Raw genomic sequence first — 24,423 nt, 5'->3', positions numbered from 1 at the left:
GCATTTGCATAACAGAATTAGCTGTCATTACGGTCATGCTGCTGGCTGCGATCAGAGCATGAGCCAGCGATTCCCATTCATGTCCAAATCCTTTTTGATGTGCTGCTTAGGAAATGGACGGTGACGTGTAATTGCATTTTGTTTTGTGTCACATCATATCGCATGAATTGACAGGGGCTTTAAATCATCCGAGTAAAAATGCAGAGAATTTTCACCTTGAAAGTGACCTGACGTGACAGTCAGTTCAAATGAGAATTTATAAAACAACAACAATATTTCTGACTTTCCATTTTGGAGATATTCGAATATGAAATGGACTCATTCTGCTGCTTGAAATAATAACTTTAGTTGTGGCCACAAGGTGGAAATATTGGCTTTGTAATCCTGGTCAAATTTTTTTTCCTTTTTCATTGAAGGCTTGTGAATCACAAAGACTGAGTCACACACACAATCAATCCACGCTCAGCCATCTCACTGTGATGTCCTCTAGCACTGCTTCCTATTTAAAAAAAAAAAACTTAAGTATACCGTTGCTACAGAGACAGAGCGGCAATGTTGTTTTCCAACCTGTGACGTCAGCCAGGCTTAGGATCAGCCAATCGCAAGTTGCAATCCGGCTATGGCATCACTCAGCACAGAGTGGCATAGGGTGTGTGTGTGTGTGTGTGCGAGCGAGCTCGTGTTGATGGGGCACTCTATCTTATAAAATCCAATTTAAAGGTGTCCACTATCCACAGAGAATAGTCATGATGGAGCTTTTATTGAGGCTTGCCACATAAATGTTGGGTGAAAAATCAACGCTCAGTGCACCACCATCAGATGTTATTGAAAACAGAAACACCATCCATCAGTCTTTTTTTTTTTATCCACCATAAACATCAGGGCTCAAGATGTGACGCTGAGTTGGTCTGAGTGTCTTTCAGTTTGAATGTTGCGAACAGCCTGGTAGCATCTTCACATCCACATCTACTTTCATGTCAAGACAATGATTGTTTTGAGAGCACCACATACTATGCCATTTGTATACTTTGACCATCAACCGGTCTCTGTTTCACTTTATCATAGATTGAGTGTTATTCAGAAAGGTTTCACGTTGTACATGAGTACACAAGATGACCTAACTCAAAGACAATCCTAATTGTCTGAGATGTAGCCTGAAAAATGTGAATTTAGAGAGTATCGGTTGACAAATAAGGATGCAGAGTTTCAGTTCATTTAAGAACAGGGCACATTCCTTATCCCTCCCCCGACCGACGATGTGTTAGTTCTTCTAGCCATTCAATTATATAACCACTGCACTTATGTAATGGAATTTAACAGCATCAGGTGACAAGTTCTCTACAAATTGTACAATTTTGCATTTGTCAAGAATGTGAAACCATAGTAATACAAAGACGTCAGCTGCTGTGTCAATTCTTTCTGGGGAGAAAAAAAAAAGCCTAAATCCTGTTCAGTGTGAAAATGTGCACGAGTTGGGGCTACTGGATAGAAATTCCTCAATGTGTTGTGTTGCTTGTTATCCTCTGTCGATTGCTCTGCAATCTGAGAGGGACAAAAAGGACCTCAAAATGTGTATTTTTCCAGTCATGTTATCCACTTGACTCTTTGCGAGACCAACGCAACAACCAGCTGTCCTTCCGGCCATCCATTTTCTGGTGCTTCATGCTGCAGAAAGCCAGACGACCACTGCATGTAGTAAATCACAGGGCACATATTGCGACCACACCGTTAGTCAAATCAAATCAAATATGTGACTGTATATCACATCCTTGTTACGTATGATTGGTTATGTATAAAATCGTTGTTTCTATTGCACGAATAAAACAACAAAATGCTTCTTTTAATATGCCCAAACTTTCGACGGGAAACTAAATTAGCAGTTTTATCCCGTATTGTGTGCAGAAAATTAGGGCTGGCAACAAATATATGTCTGGATCATCAGTCAAAGTTTTATTGATGTTAATGGTTTATGATTTTATCCCAAATACAAAACCGGTAAACTTGACAAATCACAATAAATGTCTTCAAGGTTTGACCTAATCTCTGTTGTGTTTGTGTTCCAGAACTCAAAGAGTGCCCAGGGACTGGTGGGACTGAAAAACCTGGGAAACACAGTGAGTGTAGTTCCCCATTCAAAAATCATGTGACATCTGTGTCTGGTATAGAGAGAATTTGTACAGACTTGCAGTTTTTGAAGTTTGTGTGTTACAGTATATGTTATCGGTTTCTTGGTATCTGCGAACGCCAAAGTGGCAGTTAGTGGGGTGGGATGGGGGTGGGGGTCTAGAAGAGTATCTGCTAAGCAACAGGCTTCGGTAGGGTGAATTCCTTTAATAAATGGGACTTGTGTGTTGCTAGCTCATCGGAGCGCTCTGAACACTGGACCAAGGAGCACGTATTCTCTTTCCCGTTTACCGGCTTTGAGCCTGCCAAAATGCACGTTGTGCATGTGACTCCAGCAGCATCGTATGCGCTACACTACTGCTACACTTCCCCAGAAACCTTTTTGTCTTCATGATTACATTTCAGCTGGAGATGCTTATTTTGTGTCATCCATTACAAAATGTATCAGTCTGTACTTTTTATGTATCAAAGCGAATATACACTGCAAAAAAAAACTAGCTTGGTACTCAATAGGGTATGGTTGTCTGCTATGACCAAACAAATTTGAAATTTGAAAAAAAAAAAAACAAAATCATAATCTTGCATCTATGGCCATTCATCATTCACCCATGCTCCAGCTTCATGTGAATCAGAATCAAGAATGACCAAGATCAACTTCAAGGAAACGGAACATTCTGTTTTGCTTTCTTTCTAGTGTTTCATGAATAGTATCCTGCAGTGTCTGAGCAACACACACAGCCTGCGAGACTACTGCCTGCACAACTCGCACCGCAGAGACCTTAACAACAACAGCCGCACTAACACCACCCTCATGGAAGGTGAGTGACTCTCAGATCAAATTTGTTGCCTCTCTTAACCTCCGGATTTGATTTGAATCTCTCCATTTGCAGTCAGAATGCGGAATCCATTTCATGTGTGTGTCTGTGTTGGTAGAGTTTGCCAAGCTGATACAAACCATGTGGTCATCAACCAGCAGCGAAGCTGTCAGTCCATCTGAATTCAAAACTCAGATCCAGAGATACGCTCCAAGATTTGTGGGATACAAGTAAGCCTTTTATTATTTTTGTATTTTTTTTAATAAATAATATCGTCTTGTGTTTTTCTGCAGGATAATTTGTCTTACGAGCAGTGAGTAGAGGTCATAGCAGTGAATTATTTTGTGTCTTCTCCAGCCAGCAGGACGCTCAAGAGTTTCTCCGCTTCCTCCTCGACGGCCTGCACAATGAAGTCAACAGAGTCACGGTCAGGCCAAGAGGCACTGTCGAAGATTTTGATCACCTGCCGTAAGTATTGGGAGACAACCAGCACAGAAGTAGGCAAATGCTGCTGAAATAGAAGTCTAGGAAAAGCCAATGAACTTTATTACAGCGGAAGTCAGAGCAAACATTTTCTTTGCAATATGTTCTGTGTGCTCCCACTGGCCTAAGTGTGGCATTCTGATTAATATTGCATTTCTGGAGATGCAAAATCTCCCTGTTTTTATCCATCTCTGTTATGGTTCCGGACTAGTCTGGAACAGCAACAGATCCCACAAAACGCAGACCAAGAGAAGATTGAATACAAAAATGGTTTATTCACCAAATAAGGTCACAAGACCGACAAAGTACAACATAAAACGCTGGTAAGAAAATAACCAAGATAAGAACGAGTCTAACCACTAGGGAAATCAATAACCCCGCACCCCCCCCAAAAAAAAATACCCCAAAACCACCGGAGGATAACGCAAAAATAAAATAAGAAGATAAACAACAACAAGGCAAAAGCACAACAAACAAGAAGTACAAATCCAGACTATGACTGTGACTGTGATCGACAACGGCGACGGTCCAGAAAATAAGCGCTTGGACATGAAACGTGAGCAAGACGAATATTTCGACAACAGGTGATGGCTTTAACAGTCCCTTATAAAAGGTGAAAGATGATGACATGATGAGAAACAATTGTGGAACGGGTAGTGGACGACCCTCTATTGCCACCTGCTGGAGACAGATAGAACAGAGTCATGACGATCTCAGGGCCGACATTTTGTCCAGTACTGCCGCCTGCTGTCGACTGAAACTATTGTCGCAGTGTCCCAGGGCTCTGCTTGCGATTGTCACGTGACCAAACGAAGAAAACAAGGTGAGCCGTGTCATACGCAAGCTGAGCCCTTGGACACTGTGACAATAGTTTCAGTCGACAGCAGGTTGGCACTCCAGGGCAAAATGGCAGCTCCCTGAAATGGATCAAAACTGGTATGTTTTTCAAGCTTACTTCCCATACCACAAAAGAAATATGAATCAGAATACTGTGTATAGATTTGTGGGGGCACGTACAGAATATTGCAAAGCACATTATTTCACTTGACTTTCACTTTAAAAAGCTTTGAAAAAAGAGTTCTAAGTAGGAGCATTTTTATCTTCAATATTTGTTTGTATTAATGACATTGTGTTGATTTATGTATCTGGCAATTAGGAGATCATTGAAATAGTTTCAGCAGCACACAGTCTGCTGTAACAGCAGAGACCTAAAGCATCTTGTGGAATTACAGGTCCCTGATTTCAATCACTTTCTGGTCCCTACACACTTGCAAATAGTTGTTCAATGAATTGCATAATTTGTGTTTCTGTGTTGTCTACTGTAGGTAACATAAATGTTGCACTTGACTACATGACTATGTAATACTATTTAAATAGTGAGTAATTAGTTGTTGGGTTAAAATATCATGCAACCTGTCCCTTCCATGTACAGTGTGACATTAACAGACGTTGCATTGTCCATTATCAGAGATGAGGAGAAAGGGAAGAAGATGTGGACTAAATACCTGGAGAGGGAAGACAGTAAAATCGTTGGTGAGCTGCATGAAGAACAATATCATTTAAGCACAACTGTCCCAAGACAGATGAAGTTGACCTTTGAAATGTTTTGTCTTTCAGACTTGTTTGTTGGGCAGCTCAAGAGCTCCCTGACCTGCAGCCATTGTGGTTTCTGCTCAACTGTCTTTGACCCTTTCTGGGATCTGTCCCTTCCCATTGCCAAGGTTTGAACACTCAATACACCACACAATGTGTGCAAGGATGTTTTATTCATTGACTTATATACCCACACTATTGCTACAAGATACTTCTCATCCAGTCGACTTAAATTCCTTGACATCAACCCTCCAAAAACATACCATTCAAGTCAAAGGAAATTTGATAACTGGTCTCTCAGACAAGTGAAGGGAGAAGACATGTTTGAATTTTTTAGGAACATTGGAGATCTGAAAGCGCATCTTGCATTGCAAACTGTCATTGTCCTCTGAATCTGTTTGCATATTGGTGTGTGTGCGCGTGTGTTTGTGTTTTTGCGCTAATGTGAACGCATCTATGTTTACGCTTAGAAGGGCTATGGTGAGGTGAGCCTCATGGACTGCATGCGGCTCTTCACCAAAGAAGATGTCCTGGATGGGGATGAGAAGCCAGTACGTTTCAATGCACAACAGCATCTTCCACATTGAGGATCGTGGCTTTTATGCCTGTACCGAATTGCATTGTTGTTTTTTCTCAACAGACGTGCTACAAGTGCAAAGCTAGACGAAGATGCACCAAGAAGTTCACAGTACAGAAGTTCCCCAAGATCTTAGTTCTGCGTATCTTTTCTGCTATTAACACTTTTTGACGATAACTTAAAGCTTGAGGGGAGTGTGTTGCTACATAACCGGGACTTTGCCACGATAAGTGAAAAAAAACGCGATGGAGTGTTGGCTCCCCCCCTAGGAATTTTCGTGCAAGTGTATGTGGGTACCAGCATGTTTAAAATATGTCAACTTGACATATTTGAGACGACTACAGCAGCACACATATTTACTTAAATCTCTCATTATAAAACCTTATACAGTAATTAACATTCATCATCATTGCCTTCTGAGAGAGACAGAGACTTGTGTTACTCTCACTTTACGCCACTCTGACAGTGTAGCCGCCATTAGCCTCCAGCTAGCTGCTGGCCAGCTATCCCCGCGCAGCCGATGTGATTATGATAAGACAATTAATCAAGATTGATGAAGAGGAGGTGAAGAGAGATGCGCTGCTTTTTTCGGATAAGCCCAATCAGCCCCTCTCTTTCTCTCTAGCTCACTGGCTCGCGCTCACTTTCTCTTTTGCTCTCCCACACTCTCGCTTGAGCATGTGAGCCCCCCCGAACCCCCATCGTGCAAGTAGCAAACACAACAGTGTGAGTAGACACTGATCGGAGAGTCCACAGCTGACTAGACACTGATCAGAGCGTTAACCACGTGTCGAGACACAAGGGAAGGTGCTCGGCGGTGCTGCGAAGATGCGCAACCAATCAGCTCACGGGATAAATCAAACTCATGCTGTCATTGGTCGACGTCGTGCCGGGAACCTATCATGTGTACAGCCATGTACAAAACGTCTGGGCCATTTGCCATTTTTTCTGAATACAGTACTTTGGAAGAAAAAAACGCGATGTAGTGAAGCTGCGATAAATGAAGCGTGATATAGCGAGGGATCACTGTAATCCAATATCCCCTCGGGTGTAACATTCCAATGAAACACGTTGTCCTACCTCGAGCAACAATTCACTTTTGACATAAAATGTCGAACCTCCTTCAACACAGAGCTGAAGCCCACAGTGTCACCTCCAGGCAAGGATGATCAAAAGGGACTTTTCAATTCCCCCGGCTCCACAGCTCGTCTTCCATTTCATGTCTGGGCAATCAACTGCAAAAGTCTACTGACTAGCACCGGTGGTAGCACTAGCTAGCATTTTATAGTTAGATAACATTTGCATCCATGTACTAAAAAAGAGCTCTGAAAAGGAAACGAGAGAAAACATGCTCCTTGACTCCTTGGTGTACAGACCTCAAGCGCTTCTCGGAAGCGAGAAGAACCAGCAAACTGTCAACCTTTGTCAACTTCCCCATGAAGGATCTTGACTTGCGAGAGTTTGCCTCCGAAAACAGCAGTAAGTTTGCGAAGAAAATACCCTTCACATCAAATGAGCACGTAAACGTCCTCCGAAGCTGTACTTCAAGGACGATATTGTTGATTTTGAATGTTGACGCATAAAGCCCTTTTGCTCATGTTTTCTGTTGTTTTGCAGTAAATGCGGTGTACAACCTGTATGCAGTGTCCAACCACTCAGGCACCACAATGGGGGGTCACTACACAGCCTACTGTCGCAACCCTACATCTGGGGAGTGGTACACCTTCAATGACTCCAGGTGTGTTTGAACTGTTACCTAGGACCAAAAACGAGACCGTTCTCAAACACATTGCAGTGACCAGAATAATGCTTCATTTGTCCCCTTTAATCAATAAGATCCCTTGATGTATAAGCTTGATTAAGACGGTCAAATTGCTTAGTCGGTGGCCTGATGGTCCAGTGGTTTGCGCGTTGACATCACATTGCAGAGGTCGTGGGTTCGATCCCGGCTCCGGCCTTCCTGCGTGGGTTTTCTCCGAGTACTCCGGTTTCCTCCCACATTCCAGAAACATGCATGGTAGATGAATTGAATACTCTAAATTGTCCCTGAGTGTGAGTGCACACGTTTCCTTTTATTAAAAAAAAAGTCCAAAGTTTACCTGAGGGAAAAAAATGTCCAATGGAAATATCTGGAGATATGCTTGACAAATAACCACGTGTTCAACCAATTTGCATGTCTAAACTTGTGTGACGAATTGACACCACGATATTACGTTTTTTAAACTTCACCCAATTTTCGCAAACTAACATGGGGAACAAACTGCTGTGAATATTAGGCTTATTCCATCATCATGCTTTCATATTTCACAACCATTTGCTCCCATCTTGTGGGAGCAAATGGTTAATGATGCAGCATAACAGCTACTCATAATGATGAGTAGCTGTTATGCTGCTTACCCTCACAAAAATTCTCCCAAATACAACGAATTACTACCGGGAGTGCTTTTATTTTTACCGTTTATCATCCACACCACAATTGTTTTCCTCTGTGGCTGAGTTCAGGTTGTGTCGTGTCAACTTTGATTATTGTGCAGCTTTAATTATTCATGCCAATCATAATTGTACTTTGAACGAAAGCGTTTTAAATCTGAGTGTTAATGACATTTATAATGGCTTAATTTGCAAAACATCAGTTCTTCTTCTGACTTTAGTCACCCCTGATTTAGATAACAAATGAGAGACGTTGAAGTGTACTTGGCAGACTCATGAGTCTGATGTATAGCTAGTGACAATTTCTGGATCGAGGCTAGATTTTCTTTCCCAATTCTCCACATGTCTGCACGGCGTAATAAATGGCAACACTTGTCCCTTTGCAGAGTAACGCCAATGTCCTCCAGCCAAGTGCGGAGCAGCGACGGCTACGTCTTGTTCTACGAGCTGGCTTCCTCCTCGCGCATGTGAATCCCGGTCAGACGACGACAGGCCGCAAGCAGCACTCTCGACAAACGGTCGGATGGAAAACAAAGCGAGGACACGCGCACGAAGGCTCGCCTCCACCAGGATGGAGGCTGCTTCTCTCAGCAGCGATGGTGGCAGAAAGGACACACAAAAACGGAATCACCAGCCCTGCTTTCACCCTCCTTGTCTATACACACTAACGTTTTCATCCAGGGTAGAGGGGTGTGTGTGTGTGTGTGTGTGTGTGTGTGTGTGTGTGTGTGTGTGTGTGTGTGTGTGAGTGTGTGTGCGAGATGTGTGTGTGTGTGTGTGTGTGTGCGTGTGCGCGTGCGCGTGCGTGCATGCGTGTTTAGTGTGTGTGTGTGTGTGTGTGTGTGTGTGTGTGTGTGTGTGTGCGCGCGCGCGCGCGTGCATGTGTTAGACGGATACAGGGCAATAATCCCATTGACCCCAAGGAACCTATCCACATCCATCTCCCAAGTCTCTCTATGCACCACAAGTTCAACTCCTGACTGCGCCTTCACGTTTTCTTGGTTGCCTCGAACCGTTCAAATGACTTGCAGGTTTTTTGACTCCTTTCTGCTTTAGAGAATTTGTTTTAGTTGTCATTTTAATGTTATTTGAGATTGCAAAATCATTTTAGCGCGTCATCATTACAGCCATTTTGGACTTGAGCTAAACCGTCCTCACTTCACAGTAATGGTCGAGATTACAAGACGCTTGCAGCCCACCGGCCACATGCACTGCACCAAAACACTCCTTCATTTTTGTCAGCATCAACTTCACTTTTTGCTCAAGAAATGGCTGTGATGCCCGTGGCACTGTGAGCAGTGTACTTTTAATTGAGCTGGCTTTTTCCCCCCGCCACACATGGTTGCTATCGATGTTTAAAAAGTGTTATGAATGAGTGGAGGGGCTAGCATTTGACATGGATTCATTCTTATGATAAAAGTACCGGTAATGCTTAAGTCCTCATCAGTCCATATGAGGTCTTCCTCTCCTGTTTCATGCCATTGAACAACAAGAAAAGAATGTTTCAAGAAGACAAAAAACATGATCTGTATATTTTTATATTCTGATGCAATATAGAGAATGTACAATTCAATGGTGCTGAAGGTGACCCATAACTGTTGTCATTTGGTTTAGTTACCAGGTTTCAAGAAAGAAAGAAAAAAAAAAAGATATTTATGCTTAAAGGATATTGTAATGAGACACTTTTTAACAGTGGCAGTCAAAAATGAGTAAATATGGTAAATGGATATATATGAATAAAATTCCACTAAACTATTGCTTTTTGCAATTAATTTGTCTTTTAGACAATCTGCATCTCTTTTACTCAGGTGAGAAACCTCTCACCCAGTTGGCACACACTATGTTGCTGCGCACTTCATTTTCCGACAAATGATGGACCATACACTGAAATACTTCAAAAGGTAAGTGCTGCAGATGCTTCATTATCCAAAGGCCCAGTTCGGCAGGTCTCACATTTTCGATTGCCTTCAGTGTAACGGTGTTACTCTTAAGGTTCACCAGTCAGGAAGGTGGTTTGTAACAGTTGCGTTTACCTGTATTTCTGTTTTGCCACTAGACTGAGCTGCTGTTATGCTAATTGGAGTCACATGGTGCATAACTTATTTTGTATGTACATTGTTTTCCTTTTCCTATAATCTTTGTGCAATTTGTAGGACTACGTTGTTAATAATATTTAGTTTGTAAGATAAATTAAAAGGGTACATTTTACGAGTTTAAGTTCGAGGGCACTTTTTTCTGCTAGCACAAGTCTGAAGCTGCCCGCAACACTGATAGTGGACAGCTCGACGTCGTGCGAGTAGTGCAAATGAAGTGCATTTACGAAGCTGAATAAGTCATATCTAAGTACCCCCATTTGTTCACTCGAAGGCCAATATTTCATTTGTGTTTTATGTTTCTATATTTCGTAAAGCAAAGTTTAATTGTACACCATTTTGTTTGTCGCACCAGTTCTACGGGTTGACTGTGGTGTAAAAAGAGAAAACAGACCACAGTAAACATTAGTGCAAAAATACTATTTGTCTCTCTGTTTGTGATAATACGTATTCTGTTTGATTAGGCCTCTGGGTGGCCCGGTGCCCAGTGGTTAGCGCGTCGACCTCCCAGTGCGGAGGTCGTGGGTTCGATCCCGGCTGCGGCCTTCCTGTGTGGAGTTTGCATGTTCTTCCCAGGCCTGCGTGGGTTTTCACCGGGTACTCCGATTTCCTCCCACATTCCAAAAACATGCTTTGCAGGCTGTTTGAACACTTGAAATTGTCCCTTGGTGTGACTGTGGGCGTGGTTGTTTGTCTGTGTGCCCTGCAATTGGCTGGCAACCGGTTCAGGGTGTCCCTCGCCTACTGCTTGAAGACAGCTGGGATAGGCTCCAGCACCCCCCTGTGAGGCTTGTTAGGATAAAGCGGATCGGAAAATGGATGGATTGATGGATTAGGCCTATTTGACGCAGAAAATTGGATTGGTGACTTGAACTAGGTCATTATCTTGCTGTGACCTTTCTTTTGCTTTCGTTTGGCTTCCCTCCTCTATGAACCCCTTGGCGCACATCTTAGTTAACTTCAATTAAGACCGTGGTATCACATTTATCACAAGGGATTGGCAGAGTGCAGAACTGTATTTTCCGGGTAGAATGCCACATCCAATATGGCGGACTGGCGACGTATATCAGCAACGGTTTACTTTTTTTTTTAATCTTTATTGAACAAGTCAGGATACAATTCTCAGTAAACAGAAAAGAAAACGAACACGTTATTAATACATGCATCAGGAACGGTTTACCTGCTCGAGGCGGGCTCGCATGATGACGACACAGCTTCCCTGTACAGTACTGAGTGCGATTGAGCGGTCGGACGACACGAAGGGCGCATGCATCATGTTAACTTCCTTGGTTAGTGGCGCCGTGGTGTTTCCTGGCCTCTTCTACGGGCTGGGAAAAATACTCAAGTTCAAGTTCAGACACTGGGACGACGCAGACGTAGTGACCGTCAGTGAAAGGTCAGTTATTGTTGCAACCTCATTGAAACAGGTGCCACTTGAAGCCTCCGCCTTGCGTTTCAGTTTAAAACACCAAAGCTAACGTCTTAAATCGATTTCCTGATTTCGAGATGGTTATATAATAACTGTTAAAATTGCTTGTCAGTTTTTAGTTTGCAAAAGAATACTTTCACAGAGGTGCTCGGTTTACGGAGACGTGAGCACATACGCGCCGTAAGTAATGTAACAATTACATATACCAACACAACAACGAACTCGTAATTACGGCAAATAGAACTGCATGAAAAACACTTGAAGTCCATACATCTTAAGTGCGGCTTCCACTGAGTGTGCCGCATGAAGACGCAACCTACGTTAATGCCTCACAGCGCAAAAGTTAATTGCGCGCCGTTCGTAAACCTGAAATGTCGTATATCGAGGGCAGAGGACTCTCTGTATTGGCCAAGCTTAAGAAGTTGATTACGTAATGCATTTTGGTTTTGTTTTGGGTTTTTTTTTTGGTTCCAGGCTTGTTTCTGCCATCCACGCTAGCATTTCGACTGCAACTGGAATCACAGTAGTGTCATCTTGCAAGAATGTCATGACTGACAGGTAATTTCAGGTAATAAGGGATGAGCGGATCAGTGGAACCTCCACAGTCAAATTAGAAATGTAACCAAACATTTTCTGATGAATACAAATCGTTTCACCGTGAAATAAATACGTTACGTGTTTTTTTTTTGGTTTGTTTTTTGAAACCAATGCAAGTGACGATTGCAAGATTTTTTTCAATATATTTTGACAGACTATCAGGATAAAGTGGTGGGAGATATCAAGATATGTAATGTTAAATGGCAAATACATTCAAGTTTACAAAATTGCAGTTTCATTCGAGTTTATTTAATGGCAAATTCATAACCAGCTGAATACTATACAAAAAGAGTGCACCTCACTTGTATTCAAGTTAAACGAGTCGTCTACTGGTTGAACCTGCTTCTCTGGCTGACAAAAAACAAGTGGTGCGGTTGTTTTTCAAAAAAAAAAAAAGCTTTAGCGACCTCTGTAATGCTTAAAAAAACGAATTTGTTAAATGTTTCCAGAAATGTAAACTACAGGTCTGCTTTTGTGAAGTTCACTCTTCCTGTGTGGGGATTAACATGTTCTCTGCGTTTATACACTTCAGTCAGAGTTGTGAACTTACCAAGCACTTTGACTTGCAGTCTTTTAAGCATTCACCACGACATCTATACAAAATTCCACCACACAAGTGCGGCAAAAACATAAGTCAGTAAGTCCGATGGCAACAGTAATGCAAACAAAGTGGCCTTACCACATCAACTTTTCATGTTTCACAAAACAATATGTGAGCATGTGCAAAGCCCTTCTTAAACACTGAACCTAGCTATGGACACTATATAAATCAATATATACGTGTGTGTGTGTGTGTGTGTGTGTGTGTGTGTGTGTGTGTGTGTGTGTGTGTGTGTGTGTGTGTGTGCTCGATTTGGAAATTGCAATCTCATGCATTGAAATGTCAATATGAATTTAGTTAAGCGTTCAGCCCTACTTGTGACGGATAATTTTGCACTTGTTATGCTGTCTTGTAACAGTATTCTTTTGTTAACAAATTCTTCTCACCCTACACAGTCACTGGCTGGTCAATGAGTTTATATTGTTTGGCTCGTCCTATATGACCACTGACCTCTTAGCCATGTACCTGAGCCACTACCATATTCAGAGGCTCAGAACTCAGACCAGCCTGTACAACCGCCACTCTCAGCGAACAATCAAGGGTTTCCTCTCCAAGGACTGGTTGCTTGTCCTCCATCACTTGGTACTGGTTCTGGTTTTCCTGCCTATCGCTTTGGTAAGTAAGAATTTAGTGTTGAAACACGGGATCGATCTCTGTGTGTTTTGAACACTCATGTCACTTATATGTGTCTTTCAGTTTCTCAGAAGAGGATTAGGCGATTTTTTCATTGGGTGCTTTTTCATCACAGAATTCAGCACACCTTTTCTCTGTTTCGGAAAGATCCTCATCCAGGTACTCAGCACACCACCATCGTTGGGGTTACTGTATTTGAAATAAGATGTGATTATACTGCAACAACAAAAGAGCAAAGTTGCTCCCAGAAGTAAAAAAAAAAAAGTGCTAATGAGTTATAATTGACTTATCTTTTTTGAGTCCCCCCCCCCACCCTTTTTTTTTAAACTAGTGAATGTTATGTCCGTGGATGGCCCGGTGGTCGACTGCTTAGTGCGTCACCCTCACAGTGCAGAGGTGCAGGGTTCGATTCCGGCTCCGGCCTTCCTGTGTGGGGTTTGCATGTTCGCCCCGTGCCTGCGTGGCTACTCCAGTTTCCTCCCACATTCCAAAAATATGCATGCCAGGCTGATTGAACACTCCAAATTGTCCCTAGGTGTGAGTGTGAGTGCGAATGGTTGGTCGTTTATGTGTGCCCTGCGATTGGCTGGCAACCAGCTCAGGGTGTACCCCGAAGACAGCTGGGATAGGCTCCAGCACGCCCATGACCCTTGTGAGGATAAACGGATTCAAAAAAGGATGGATGGATGGATGGATGTTATTTCTGTTGCATGGCCATTGCTATACCCCAAGGCCTTGCAACGCTTTCGTTCTGTGCTGATGACATTTCCATGTGGCATTAATGCATTTTTTTTTTTTTTTTTTGCAATCTGTCTGACTCTTCCTCTCCTGTCTGGGATCCAGCTGGGCCTTGACAACACCGGGCTGCACGCAATCAATGGCGTGTTAGTCCTCTTGACGTTCTTCATATGTCGGATCTTGATCTTTCCCTTCATGTACTGGATGTACGGGCGGCAAGTTGACCTTCCACTGCACAAAGTAGCCTTCCATCTGCCTTGGCACTGCAATGTGGGCAACCTGACCATCCTCATACCACAGATCTACTGGTTTTACCTCCTGCTGAAGAAAGCCAAGCGACTCTACAATAAACATAGGAAATTAAATTAACTCAAAACAGACCGCCCTTTTAACATAGAGTTGTTTGAGACGCACAAGGTGGTGTAAGTGCAGCTATTCTTTAAAAAAAAAAACAACAAAAAAAAACACTGTTTACAACTCATACATAGTTTACATTACTGTACACCTTTCTAAGCACTGTTAGTCTGCCTTCTGTTACAGCCAGCACAGTGCACTTTTCTGAAAAAAATGAATGTAATAGTTTTTTTCATGAGTTAAAAAATGCATGTATTTATGATTTTCATGATTCTATGCAAAAAAGTAAATAAATATACTCGTTCACTGTCTCAGTAAACACATACATGTGAAAAACATCTTGAAAGTAAAGCCAACCCTGAAGAAATGCAAAAGCCCTCTAATGTGAAATATTTGCTGAATTACCCCTTTCAGGGACAGCGGTTACTACATTGGACAGCTTATCATGTTATCAGGTTACAGGTTATCATTACTGTAGTGGTGCATGAAAGGGTTCATCCAAAATCCAATCTGAATTGTAATCGATACATCTGAACTTCTGAAGAGTGATGGGAAGCTTGAGTTTCTGTTGAAATGCATGCAAACCTTTTGTGAGGCCCGCAGCTTCTCAAAGGATACGTTTTATAGAAGGCTGGATTAACAGCCAGTGGAGGCAAGGAGGATAAACAACGAAAAACAGTGAGTGAACTACGCAAGTTGGAACTACAGTATCTAATTTGTTCAAATGGAGGCCCCCCTCTTCCATCGCAGGGTTTTTCTCACTGTGGCGGATTAGACCACAAGTTGGCCTGAAGCAGTTCCCCTATCCTCCACAACCTAGTTAGACGTCCGTGCTTTCCTATCGTCTTGGGTTTGCAAGTTTTGCCATGCCGTTCGATACAGTATCACATCCGTCAGGGGTCCGCAGTTGGTGTCGCAGCTGTGGTCAGCTTCAGCGGAGTCCTTGTTCAGGTACACCAAACTACTGTCGACCACCAGACAATCGTCTAACGGGTTGTACGAAAGTTTTCACAAAGCTCTGATTAGTAGTCATGATGTCGTTATTAAAAGTTGTTTGAAGTTTAGCAATTCAACACCTATCTCCAAAACATTACGAAAAAGCCTTACATTTATTTTGAAGCAATAGTATTTGTTATCTTGCTTTTATTGTGAAAACACGCATAGATTCAGATTGCCGTCCTTCTATTTCACATCCGTTCGCGCCTGCCGACCCCCAGTTCAGTACTGAACTACCAAAGCAGCGAATCTTTTGTTATTTTGCTATTAAAGGATAGATTTGTGTGTGCTGTAAAGTCGACACCATCGATTATCATGCTGAAAACTTTGGCTTGTGGAGTCGTGACATTTGCTGGATTGTACGTCGGCTTCAGAAAAGTATTCAGGGGGACATTCACGCGCTGGAGTGACGCGGATGTATTGATAGTCAGTGAAAGGTCAGTCTCCAACGAGTTCATTTGTGTCACCTTCACGCACTGAACATGCGCCGGTTAATTCGACACACTAACGTGGCCGTAAAGTCGATACTCGGCTCGTGTTAGTCGACTTCACTTGAGGGAGGCACACTGCAAGTGGCCGTAAAGTCGATACTCGGCTCGTGTTAGTCGGGTCCGAGTTCACTTGAGGGAGGCACACTGCACATCGTAGTAGCCTGTTGTTGTTGCACTGCTATTGGTTGGCAGCCCTGAGTCTTTTTTTTTTTCTGTAACAGTGGCAAACTTACGCACACTCTACCAAGTAGAGGTACATTCTAATACTTGTATTAATAGAAATAAAAATAAATTATACAGGCAAAAGTCTTTCTTGTCTGTAAGTGTACTTGTTTTTGTTTCTTTCAATTATGTACAATAGCGTGTGATAACTTGGCACGAGGTCAAAACTGCACACAAAATAGTTTCCCTCCTTTGTTTACAACTGTACATAGTATTCATCGTGACAAAGTTTTTTTCCTAAACCAAGTGCTAGCTAGTAGGGATCTTCCGATCAGGGTTTTAAGCTGCTGATACCAATCGTGTATCAATACCAATTACGTGGATTCGGTGTGATGTTTTCAATTCCACGACTACAGCTAGCATTTTTCTTGAATAGTCGATTAATTGTTTTCTTTTCATTGAATTAATTATCCAAACCGCTCATCCTTACAAGGGTCGTGCCGGAGCCGATCCCAGCCGTCTTCGAGCAGTAGGCAGGGTACACTTCCAACAGGTTGCCAGCCAACCAAACACAGGGCACACGTAGTGGAACAACCATTTGCGCTCACACTCACACCTAGCGCGAATGGTTGTTCGTTTCTGTGCGCCCTGCGATTGGCTGGCGACCGGTTCAGGGTGTCCCCCGCCTACTACCCGAAGACAGCTGGGATAGGCCCCAGCACCACCCCGCGACCCTTAGTGAGGATCAAACGGTTCGGAATATGAATGAATCAATGTATACTGACTATTTACTGCAGCGACACAACTTGAATGTACACCCTGAAGTGGTTGCCAGTCAATCACACAGTAACAGTACGATATGAGTTGGTAGTAATGTAATGTACAATTAAGTTTGTCTGCCGATTGTCAATAAACGGCACAGAAGAACAAGAACGAGCGAATTCGTTAGGTACAGTCGCATTTGTGCTCGCGTTTTGTTTTCAGGTTCAACGGAGAGCAAATGTTTTTCCAGTGTATTATCATGCAGTGCAATGCTGTTGAGTGCATTTTTAAAAATAAAATAACATGTTTAAAAAGTTTGTGTGTTTGGGGTGGTGGGCAAAACAGAATAATTGCATTTTCATTCATTTCAATGAAGAAAGCTGGTTTGAGATACAAGTGTTTTGGGATAAGAGCACAGGGGGGAAGGGGCTTAAATGCTTTGTGAGGAGAGGGAGCACCTGCTTTTTTGCTTCTATTTTTACAGCCACTTACGCTGGATCCAACACACCTACCAATTTTTAACATGTTTCAAACGTGAGCACCTCTGAACTGACCTGTGAGTGTCAGAATCGTACCACAAGACATTGACACTACCAGAAGATACAAAGACGAATGCACATAAGTACTGTATGGTTGTCGTAAACGAGACACGAGAAGACGGGCGCTAGCTAGCTTCAGGGTCACTTCCATCTTGGTTAGCGAGTCAAGGAGTCCGTGGCTGACCCAGGATTTGGGTTTGGTAAATATTGAAAGTTTTAACATGAACATTTGTCAGCTGTTCTCTGAGATGTGTTGGTGATTGTTTCTGGGTTCAGGCTCCTTGATGCTATCCACGCTTCTTTGGCTACTGCAACTGGAGTCATCACCGCAACGTCATGCAAGCGCATCATGACAGACAGGTAATTTTAAAGGGATCATCCAGGCGGAATGGTCCATTTTTCAGAAACAAGCTCAATTTATGTATCTATATTTTTCTGTTATCAAGAAGAACGATATTAGCTTGCAGAAACAAAAAAACTAACGACATTAAAAGGGCCCTCTATAAATGAACAGCGTGGCTATGCCCGCCTCCCCTACCTCCATGTCTTGGGGGGAGTCGCGGTAGGGACCAGAGACAACTTGTCCAATCAAAATCACTGTGAATACATCGCTTACCCTTATATTGTCAATCATACAATCACCCAACTCTATATTGCCCTTCGAAACCCCTGTTCCTATTACTCCAAAATTTGAGATTTAATGTTGTCCCACCACTATCATCAAGTTTTATTAAAGCCAAAATCTGCTTGGTTCAACCCGCTGGGTGATTTGGCATGAAATGACCCATCGGAGCTCATGTTTGAAATCAATAAATCCAAAATGTTGTGCCAATGTTCAGCCTTCTCAAGTGTCCTTTTAACCTGTGTGATTCTCTCCTGGATTTGATCCTTGCGACTCTTACAAGAGCAATATGGTCGACGGAATTAAAGTCACTCTTGTCAATTCTTCTGACCATACACAGTCACTGGGTGCTCAGCGAGTTTCTGGTGTTTGGATATCCCTATTCGGCCATCGACCTGTACGCCACATACATGAGCCACTATCATACTCAGAAGCTCAGAGGGAACAGCATGTACGACAAGCACTCTCTGATAACACTGAAGGCTTTCCTCTCCCACTATTGGTTGACGGTGCTTCATCACCTGGGAGTGCTTGGTATTCTCCTACCCGTTGGCATGGTAAGAATTCATGTGCTGAAACATGAGATCTGTTGGTCAGCTTTGAACACTCACTCCACTTTTGTGGATATTCAGAAAACGTCATTTATCCTCATTCGTGTCTTTCAGTTCTACAGGAGGGGACTGGGTGATTTTTTCGTCGGATGCTTATTCATCACAGAACTCAGCGTCGCTTTTGTTGCCATTTCAAAGATCATCGTCCAGGTACTCGACTCGTCCGTCTCATTGGGGCTGCATTGGGCAGTTTGTTAACCCAAGCAATTCCTATCTCGCATCCAGGTGGGCCTGGAGAACACCAGGCTGCACAAAATCAACAGCATCTTAGTTCTGATCACGTTCGTCATGTGCCGGATCTTGATCTTCCCCTACATGTACTGGAAGTACGGACGGGATTTTGGCATTCCACTGCACAAAGTGCCCTCCCACCTGCCCTGGCACTGTAATGCCGGCAACCTGGCTATCCTTGTGCCTCAGGTCTACTGGTTCTACCTCCAGCTGAAGAAAGCCCAGCGAGTGTTCCGACACAAGAAAGACTAACACCAACCATGCTCCCCAAAACGGAACGATCGTGGGAATTTCAGAGTGAAATTTCAGCATGAATCTAAAATGCACCGGACAGTTGGACAGTCAAAAGTCGACATTTGTTCAGGTTAAGGTTATACGTAGGTTCATCTTAAAATGTCAAAAGTGCAATAGTCCCTAACTTTTTGTGAGTAGTGTAACTTCACTGGAAACTCACACTACAATGCCAGTACAAGAAAACTGAAGCGGGATAACTTTCTGACCAATTTCTCCACCATGACAAAATTCAGCAGCAGCCTGATTATCTGATGGCTTTAGATCACAGGTGTCAAACTGAACATTTTCAACAACAACTACTTGACCATATTTTATAGTCATGTGTAGGATTTGTCAGATCAGGGGGAAAAAAATCTGTGTGTGTAACCCACTGAATACCTATTTCACACCAAGTAAGTGAATTTTGTGAGTCAAGCGAAACAAGAGCGTCTCTTTTTCTTTTTTTTTTTTTTTCTTCAATACGAAGTTTTGGTGACTTTTTTTTGGGTGGTGTGTCATGAGATTTTGCTAACGTGAATGGCTGGGGAAATGCTGTACTTGAATAAAAAGGCATGCAATGGAATTGTTTTCATGTGTGAATTTTGTCAATTTTCTTAGACTTCCTTTGAAACAAATTAGCTGACAGTCCAACAAGTGCATCGCAATAAAACACAAAAAGGCCTTGTTAACAACTGCCATTCATTTCACCCAAACTCAAAACCCGTGCCTTCATTTTCCCGCAAGAAATCATGTCATCAGTACAACTGGGGCAAAACGCAGCCATTAACATGTGAGCAAAAAAAAAAAAACATGGCAAGGTCGTCACGCAGGAGATAACGTGAGTTGAGCTATCTTCTGCTGGAGAACGGACTTCATCTCCTGGTTGGCCAGGTTATCCGTGATGGTGTTGAAAAAGTGCTTGCTGTTTTCATTTTCCAGTGGGCTGCTGCTCTCAGGGAAAGCGCCCATGATGGCCTGGTAATGACTGAGGATCTCCAGGCTGGACAGGAAGAGAGGTTCACTCTGGCCACCAGGCATCATCACCTTACAACAAAATGAGAGCAATCAATCGATATGGTCAGTGAACAAAACAAAACAAAACAAAAAAGATCACTGCAGAATAAAACAGGAACAGAAACTGTATGTGTGGTTTGGCATTTGCAAATTTGTCAATAAGTCCCAATTTATTTTGGGAAACTTATCTGTTATTTGCTGACAAGCTCCCCAAACAATATTGTTTAGGTGTTTTTTTGGGTGCAAAAAAGTAAAGGAGGAACTTCACTTCATCAATCCAAAGCCTGAGCTAATAGGGAAAAAAAAGTGTTTTGATACAGTCCTGTAGGATCTACAGCCAATTACATTTTTGGGGTGGCGTGAATTAGGATTTATCTTTTTTTTTTGTGCAGACGTTACATCAAATTAGACACCTTTTTATGTCAAAGACAAATGAGTAACAGATGAAGGGTATGTTATAGCGTGCTTCCTCAATTCAGTTCAAACTTACATTTTCATTTAACACAGGAAAATCCTTTTTAGAGGGTCTTCTCCTCCCAGATTTCTATACAGTATTCCGAACAATTTTGCTGTCTTGAAGTAATATTCTAATTTCTTGAGATGGTGAATTTTGGGTTTTTGCCGGAATCATGTGTGACCATGAAATATTTTACTCTGCGTGTAGTGAATCTATATCTCGTTTTCACTCTGTACTGAATGACTGAAATCAAACAAGTTAAATAATATTCTAATTTATTGGTACTTTCCTGGCTATTCTATAGAAGAGAACATTCTCCGATCCCTCCCCCAAAAAAAAAAAAATTGTTCATCACAGATCCTGAATGCTTCTTACCTGGACGTGTTGAACGTGACAAAAGATCTGACTGAGAACGAAAAGAACCTCCTGAGTGGGAACTTGCTCGCCCGTCGTCTGCGTGCCTTCTTTGAAATCTTTCAAACAGTCTTGGGACATTTTAGGAGATTTGTCTGTCGTTGGTTCGCTTTGTACTTGAGGCGAGACTGTCGGAAGGCCAGATGTAGGGAGGGCTAATTTGGCCCTCAGCGAGTTCATCACCTCCTTCACCGTGTGGGCATATAATCTGGCAACGTGAGCCCAGCCGTCTCCTGTCAGCCAGTGGCAACAGCTGGATCCGCAGAGCAGCTGCAGGACTCGGAGCATGAGGACCGAGAGGCAGAGTTCATAGGAAAATTTCCTCAAGTCTAGGAGGGGCAGGAAGTCCACGTACTCCAGTGAGAAAGGCACATGGAGGCGACCGGAGGTGATCAGCCCTTTTAAGGCTCCAAGTAATCTGCTCCATTGGGGGACAGAGCACCAGGGCATGGTCTGGGTTAGCGCCACCAGCAGGCCCTTACTGAACATGCTGACGTGCTCCGACTGGCGCTGGTCCAAAGCCAGACAAGACAACATGGTGGACCGAAGGGAGTCTGACAACGTGCAGCACTCCATCCACGCCAAAAGACCGGTCCCCTGTCCGTACTGCGGCAGGTTCACACCCGTCCACTCCTAAAAGTGATGGAAAGACACACACACATGCGATAAAGGGCAATTTAAACAAACGTGCAGCACAACAGTTGACTGGAACTAAGTACCGTATTGGCCCGAATATAAGACGGCCCTGATTATAAGTCGACCCCCTCTTTTTCAAGACTCAAGTTTGAAAAAAGACTTTTTGAACACCAAATTAGTTTTTATACAGAAAATAATTACAGCACATCTGAAACAAATGATTATAACAATATATTTGAGAGAAAAAAGCATGTTATTTTGCCTCATTCAAATCTAAAGTGCAATCACATTCGTAAATGAATGGCTTCTGGTTTTTGAAATGTAAATTACCGGTACATCATAACTTCTCCTCAGCTGCCGGTTAACCTGGCCGATCTTCGACCCACTTTTCTCCAGATTGTCACTACGTTTCTCCATTTTCTGTTATGTCTTCTATTATTTTCTTCTCTTTTCCTTCTTACCGCTATTTTTTTCTTCTTCGTGCTACCGCTATTTTTATTTTTATTCTTCGTGGCAGGGGTTCACTTTGGCCTGGGGAGTCAAGTTCAGCATTCGCTTCAATGATATCTGGCGTCATCTAGCGTCGTGATGGGTATAATGTCTAGACCCCGAATATAAGACGACCCCCCCTTTTTCAGTCTTATTTCAATGCAAAAAACACCGTATTATATTCGGGCCACTACGGTATATTGTCTCAGAATGTCCTATTTGAAATGATCAACTTTAACCCACATAGTATTTACATTTACTTGATCTTGTTTATTAGAGGCCACTTGCAAATTGAATCGAATTTAGTCTAACATCAAGTCAAGTCAACTTTATTGTCAAATGTGCTCTATGTGCAACATACAGCACAGATGAAATTTCTTTCCTCTCAACCACAGGAGAGAGAGGAGCCGCTGCGGGTACCCGCGCCGCCATCAACAACATTAACGTCTAATGCCAAGTGGCCCTGAAGTCGCAGCAATTCAAAATTGGTCAAATACTGTCCTTTCGGGAAAAATACAACATTAAGTCTTGCGAGACATTAGCTGGGTGAGCGTCAGATTTTCTGTTGGGTGTGTGAAAAAAAGTGGGATATTTTATTTCGAGACCATACCGCCCATAAAAATAAGTGTTTACAAGAGCATAAGCAGCTTCAGCAGCTCCAGACAAACTCCCACCTGTTCGGGAAGCTCACACACTGCCAACAGAGCTGAGGGAACTTCATTTTTGAAGTGTTCACCCCACACGGGTTTCAGGTGGAAGTAAACCGTCCAGTCCAGGCCCTTCATCTTATCGTGCAGCCAGAAGAGAGCTCTGGACCAGCGACTTGGGGCAGCTTCCACCTGGGCACCAACGACCTGTGCCAATGTGATCAGCACTGAGGTCAGCAGCTCTTTGGTTTCCATGGACCAACGGAGCACAGCGCCCTCGGTTGGTTGCTCCCAACACCTTGGGAAAGACAAAACGGTCAGGGACCAAGACCAGGGTCAATTGGTCGGAATTTCAGGGTCACTGAATCTTTACAGTCCATGTCCGTGAGCAACTCAGAAACATTTTTCTTTTACATTTCCATCCAAAGTTGTCGCATTTGACTGGAAAGAATACATATACTGTATAATATTAATGGAATAACTTACTTCACCTTTTAAATGTATAATATACTGTATACCTTTCACGGGACCAAGGACACTTACATATTGTCACATTCCTAAAAGAAGCATTAAGACTCTTTTTTTTAAACACGAAAAACTGAACGGAATACTAATACGGAATACGATTATATTAAAAATGAATAATAATAATTTTGCATAATCTGTTCAACTGAGGATGTCGGCAATTGTTGGTGACCCGCATCCTGAGAAGATGATATTGGCAAAAATTATAGCACTGGTCAACAAATATGCCAAAAATAAGTTTGGTTTTTTTTTTGTGTGCTCATTCTGAATCTGCCCTTGTTTTTCATAATATAATAATAGTTTAATGACAAAAAAATGTAACAGTCATACATTTAGTAATATTTATGGATTAAGGTGGATTTTGGGGGGGTTGGGTGGGGGAGGAAACACAAGGTAAAATCCATATTGCGCAAGCGTTTGTAGGTCAAACTTCAAAACAAAAAATGAAAATATCTCAAAAACCTTTTGTATTAGGGAAAAAAGTAAAGACATTTTGGAACTCAGCATCAAAAATATGTTGAGGGACACATGAAGCCATATCTGATTAAAATTTGCTGCTGACCTGTGTAATTGATGTAAAAAAATAAATTAACAAGGTAAAATTATAAAGGCGATGTGATTTTATACAGGTGCATCTCGATAAATTGTGGATAGATTATTTGATTGAGTTCACTTCAAAAACTGAAACTCATTACAGATATTTACAAAGCATTAAATTCTTTTGATAATTACCAGTATAGTTTGCAGCTGGCCAAATCCGGAATACACAATCTGAAGAAATTATTAGACCATTACGTTAGAACCACCTCAATTTTTTTTTAATACAGAAATTAGTTGAGAATTGGCTATGTGTTTAAAATCATTATTTATTTATTTTTATTTAATTCTATCATTTATACCCCTCCAAGTACAGTACTATATTTTAAGAGGCCTGCAGTAATTCCCTTATTTTTATTCGACTTTTTCTTTGTTGCTCAGGCTCCGTTTTTCAATTTACCGTCACCTCTGGTGTTACTCGATTTATGTTGTTTTCTGACAGTTTTGGTCCTTAAATGTCATATTTGCCCTAAACTTTGCCTGTATGTGT

General features: G+C 42.3%; 4 protein-coding genes across 7 annotated transcripts in view; 3 read left to right on the top strand and 1 right to left on the bottom strand.

Annotated features, from left to right (window-relative positions):
• usp2a (ubiquitin specific peptidase 2a) overlaps positions 1 to 8,513 on the top strand; it is a 47,664-nt gene extending 39,151 nt beyond the window's left edge. For all 4 annotated transcript variants that reach the window (XM_019861603.1, XM_019861602.1, XM_019861604.1 and 1 more), the window contains 11 exons: positions 2,064 to 2,114; positions 2,819 to 2,942; positions 3,058 to 3,169; positions 3,297 to 3,407; positions 4,891 to 4,955; positions 5,040 to 5,143; positions 5,486 to 5,566; positions 5,656 to 5,734; positions 6,967 to 7,071; positions 7,210 to 7,330; positions 8,409 to 8,513. In XM_019861603.1, the coding sequence (XP_019717162.1) occupies positions 2,064 to 2,114; positions 2,819 to 2,942; positions 3,058 to 3,169; positions 3,297 to 3,407; positions 4,891 to 4,955; positions 5,040 to 5,143; positions 5,486 to 5,566; positions 5,656 to 5,734; positions 6,967 to 7,071; positions 7,210 to 7,330; positions 8,409 to 8,493 (1,038 nt within the window). In that variant the 3' untranslated portion in view covers positions 8,494 to 8,513. The remainder of the gene's footprint in view (positions 1 to 2,063; positions 2,115 to 2,818; positions 2,943 to 3,057; positions 3,170 to 3,296; positions 3,408 to 4,890; positions 4,956 to 5,039; positions 5,144 to 5,485; positions 5,567 to 5,655; positions 5,735 to 6,966; positions 7,072 to 7,209; positions 7,331 to 8,408) is intronic.
• A 2,466-nt stretch (positions 8,514 to 10,979) lies between these two features.
• LOC109510775 (protein FAM57B-like) lies at positions 10,980 to 19,735 on the top strand. Its single transcript, XM_019861339.1, has 7 exons — positions 10,980 to 10,992; positions 14,602 to 15,162; positions 15,484 to 15,900; positions 17,694 to 17,777; positions 18,380 to 18,596; positions 18,705 to 18,800; positions 18,876 to 19,735. Exons 3-7 carry the CDS (start codon positions 15,779 to 15,781, stop codon positions 19,131 to 19,133), a joined length of 777 nt encoding a protein of 258 aa, XP_019716898.1. The 5' UTR covers positions 10,980 to 10,992; positions 14,602 to 15,162; positions 15,484 to 15,778; the 3' UTR covers positions 19,134 to 19,735.
• Positions 11,303 to 14,553, top strand: LOC109510774 (protein FAM57A-like). Its single transcript, XM_019861337.1, has 5 exons — positions 11,303 to 11,511; positions 12,019 to 12,102; positions 13,138 to 13,357; positions 13,439 to 13,534; positions 14,219 to 14,553. Exons 1-5 carry the CDS (start codon positions 11,315 to 11,317, stop codon positions 14,480 to 14,482), a joined length of 861 nt encoding a protein of 286 aa, XP_019716896.1. The 5' UTR covers positions 11,303 to 11,314; the 3' UTR covers positions 14,483 to 14,553.
• Positions 19,630 to 24,423, bottom strand: part of gemin4 (gem (nuclear organelle) associated protein 4) — an 8,678-nt gene continuing 3,884 nt past the window's right edge. The window contains exons 4-6 of the mRNA XM_019861334.1: positions 22,839 to 23,109; positions 21,001 to 21,672; positions 19,630 to 20,198 (exon numbers count right to left, since the gene is read on the bottom strand). Coding sequence (XP_019716893.1) covers positions 19,977 to 20,198; positions 21,001 to 21,672; positions 22,839 to 23,109 — 1,165 coding nt within the window. The 3' untranslated portion in view covers positions 19,630 to 19,976. The remainder of the gene's footprint in view (positions 20,199 to 21,000; positions 21,673 to 22,838; positions 23,110 to 24,423) is intronic.

Source organism: Hippocampus comes, unplaced genomic scaffold, assembly GCF_001891065.2.
Source record: "Hippocampus comes isolate QL1 unplaced genomic scaffold, H_comes_QL1_v1.1 scaffold122, whole genome shotgun sequence".
NCBI classification, from domain to species: Eukaryota; Metazoa; Chordata; class Actinopteri; order Syngnathiformes; family Syngnathidae; genus Hippocampus; species Hippocampus comes.
This window is presented reverse-complemented; position numbering and strand designations above follow the sequence as displayed.

Excerpts from the sequence above, each read along its gene's own strand:
- LOC109510774 (XM_019861337.1), top strand. The coding sequence starts at position 11,315 with ATGATGACGACACAGCTTCCCTGTACAGTACTGAGTGCGATTGAGCGG. Across the intron at positions 11,512-12,018 it reads GTAGTGACCGTCAGTGAAAG|GCTTGTTTCTGCCATCCACG; the intron begins GTCAGTTATTGT and ends TTTTGGTTCCAG. Across the intron at positions 13,358-13,438 it reads TTTTCCTGCCTATCGCTTTG|TTTCTCAGAAGAGGATTAGG; the intron begins GTAAGTAAGAAT and ends TGTGTCTTTCAG.
- LOC109510775 (XM_019861339.1), top strand. The coding sequence starts at position 15,779 with ATGCTGAAAACTTTGGCTTGTGGAGTCGTGACATTTGCTGGATTGTAC. Across the intron at positions 15,901-17,693 it reads GTATTGATAGTCAGTGAAAG|GCTCCTTGATGCTATCCACG; the intron begins GTCAGTCTCCAA and ends TTCTGGGTTCAG. Across the intron at positions 18,801-18,875 it reads TTTCAAAGATCATCGTCCAG|GTGGGCCTGGAGAACACCAG; the intron begins GTACTCGACTCG and ends TCTCGCATCCAG.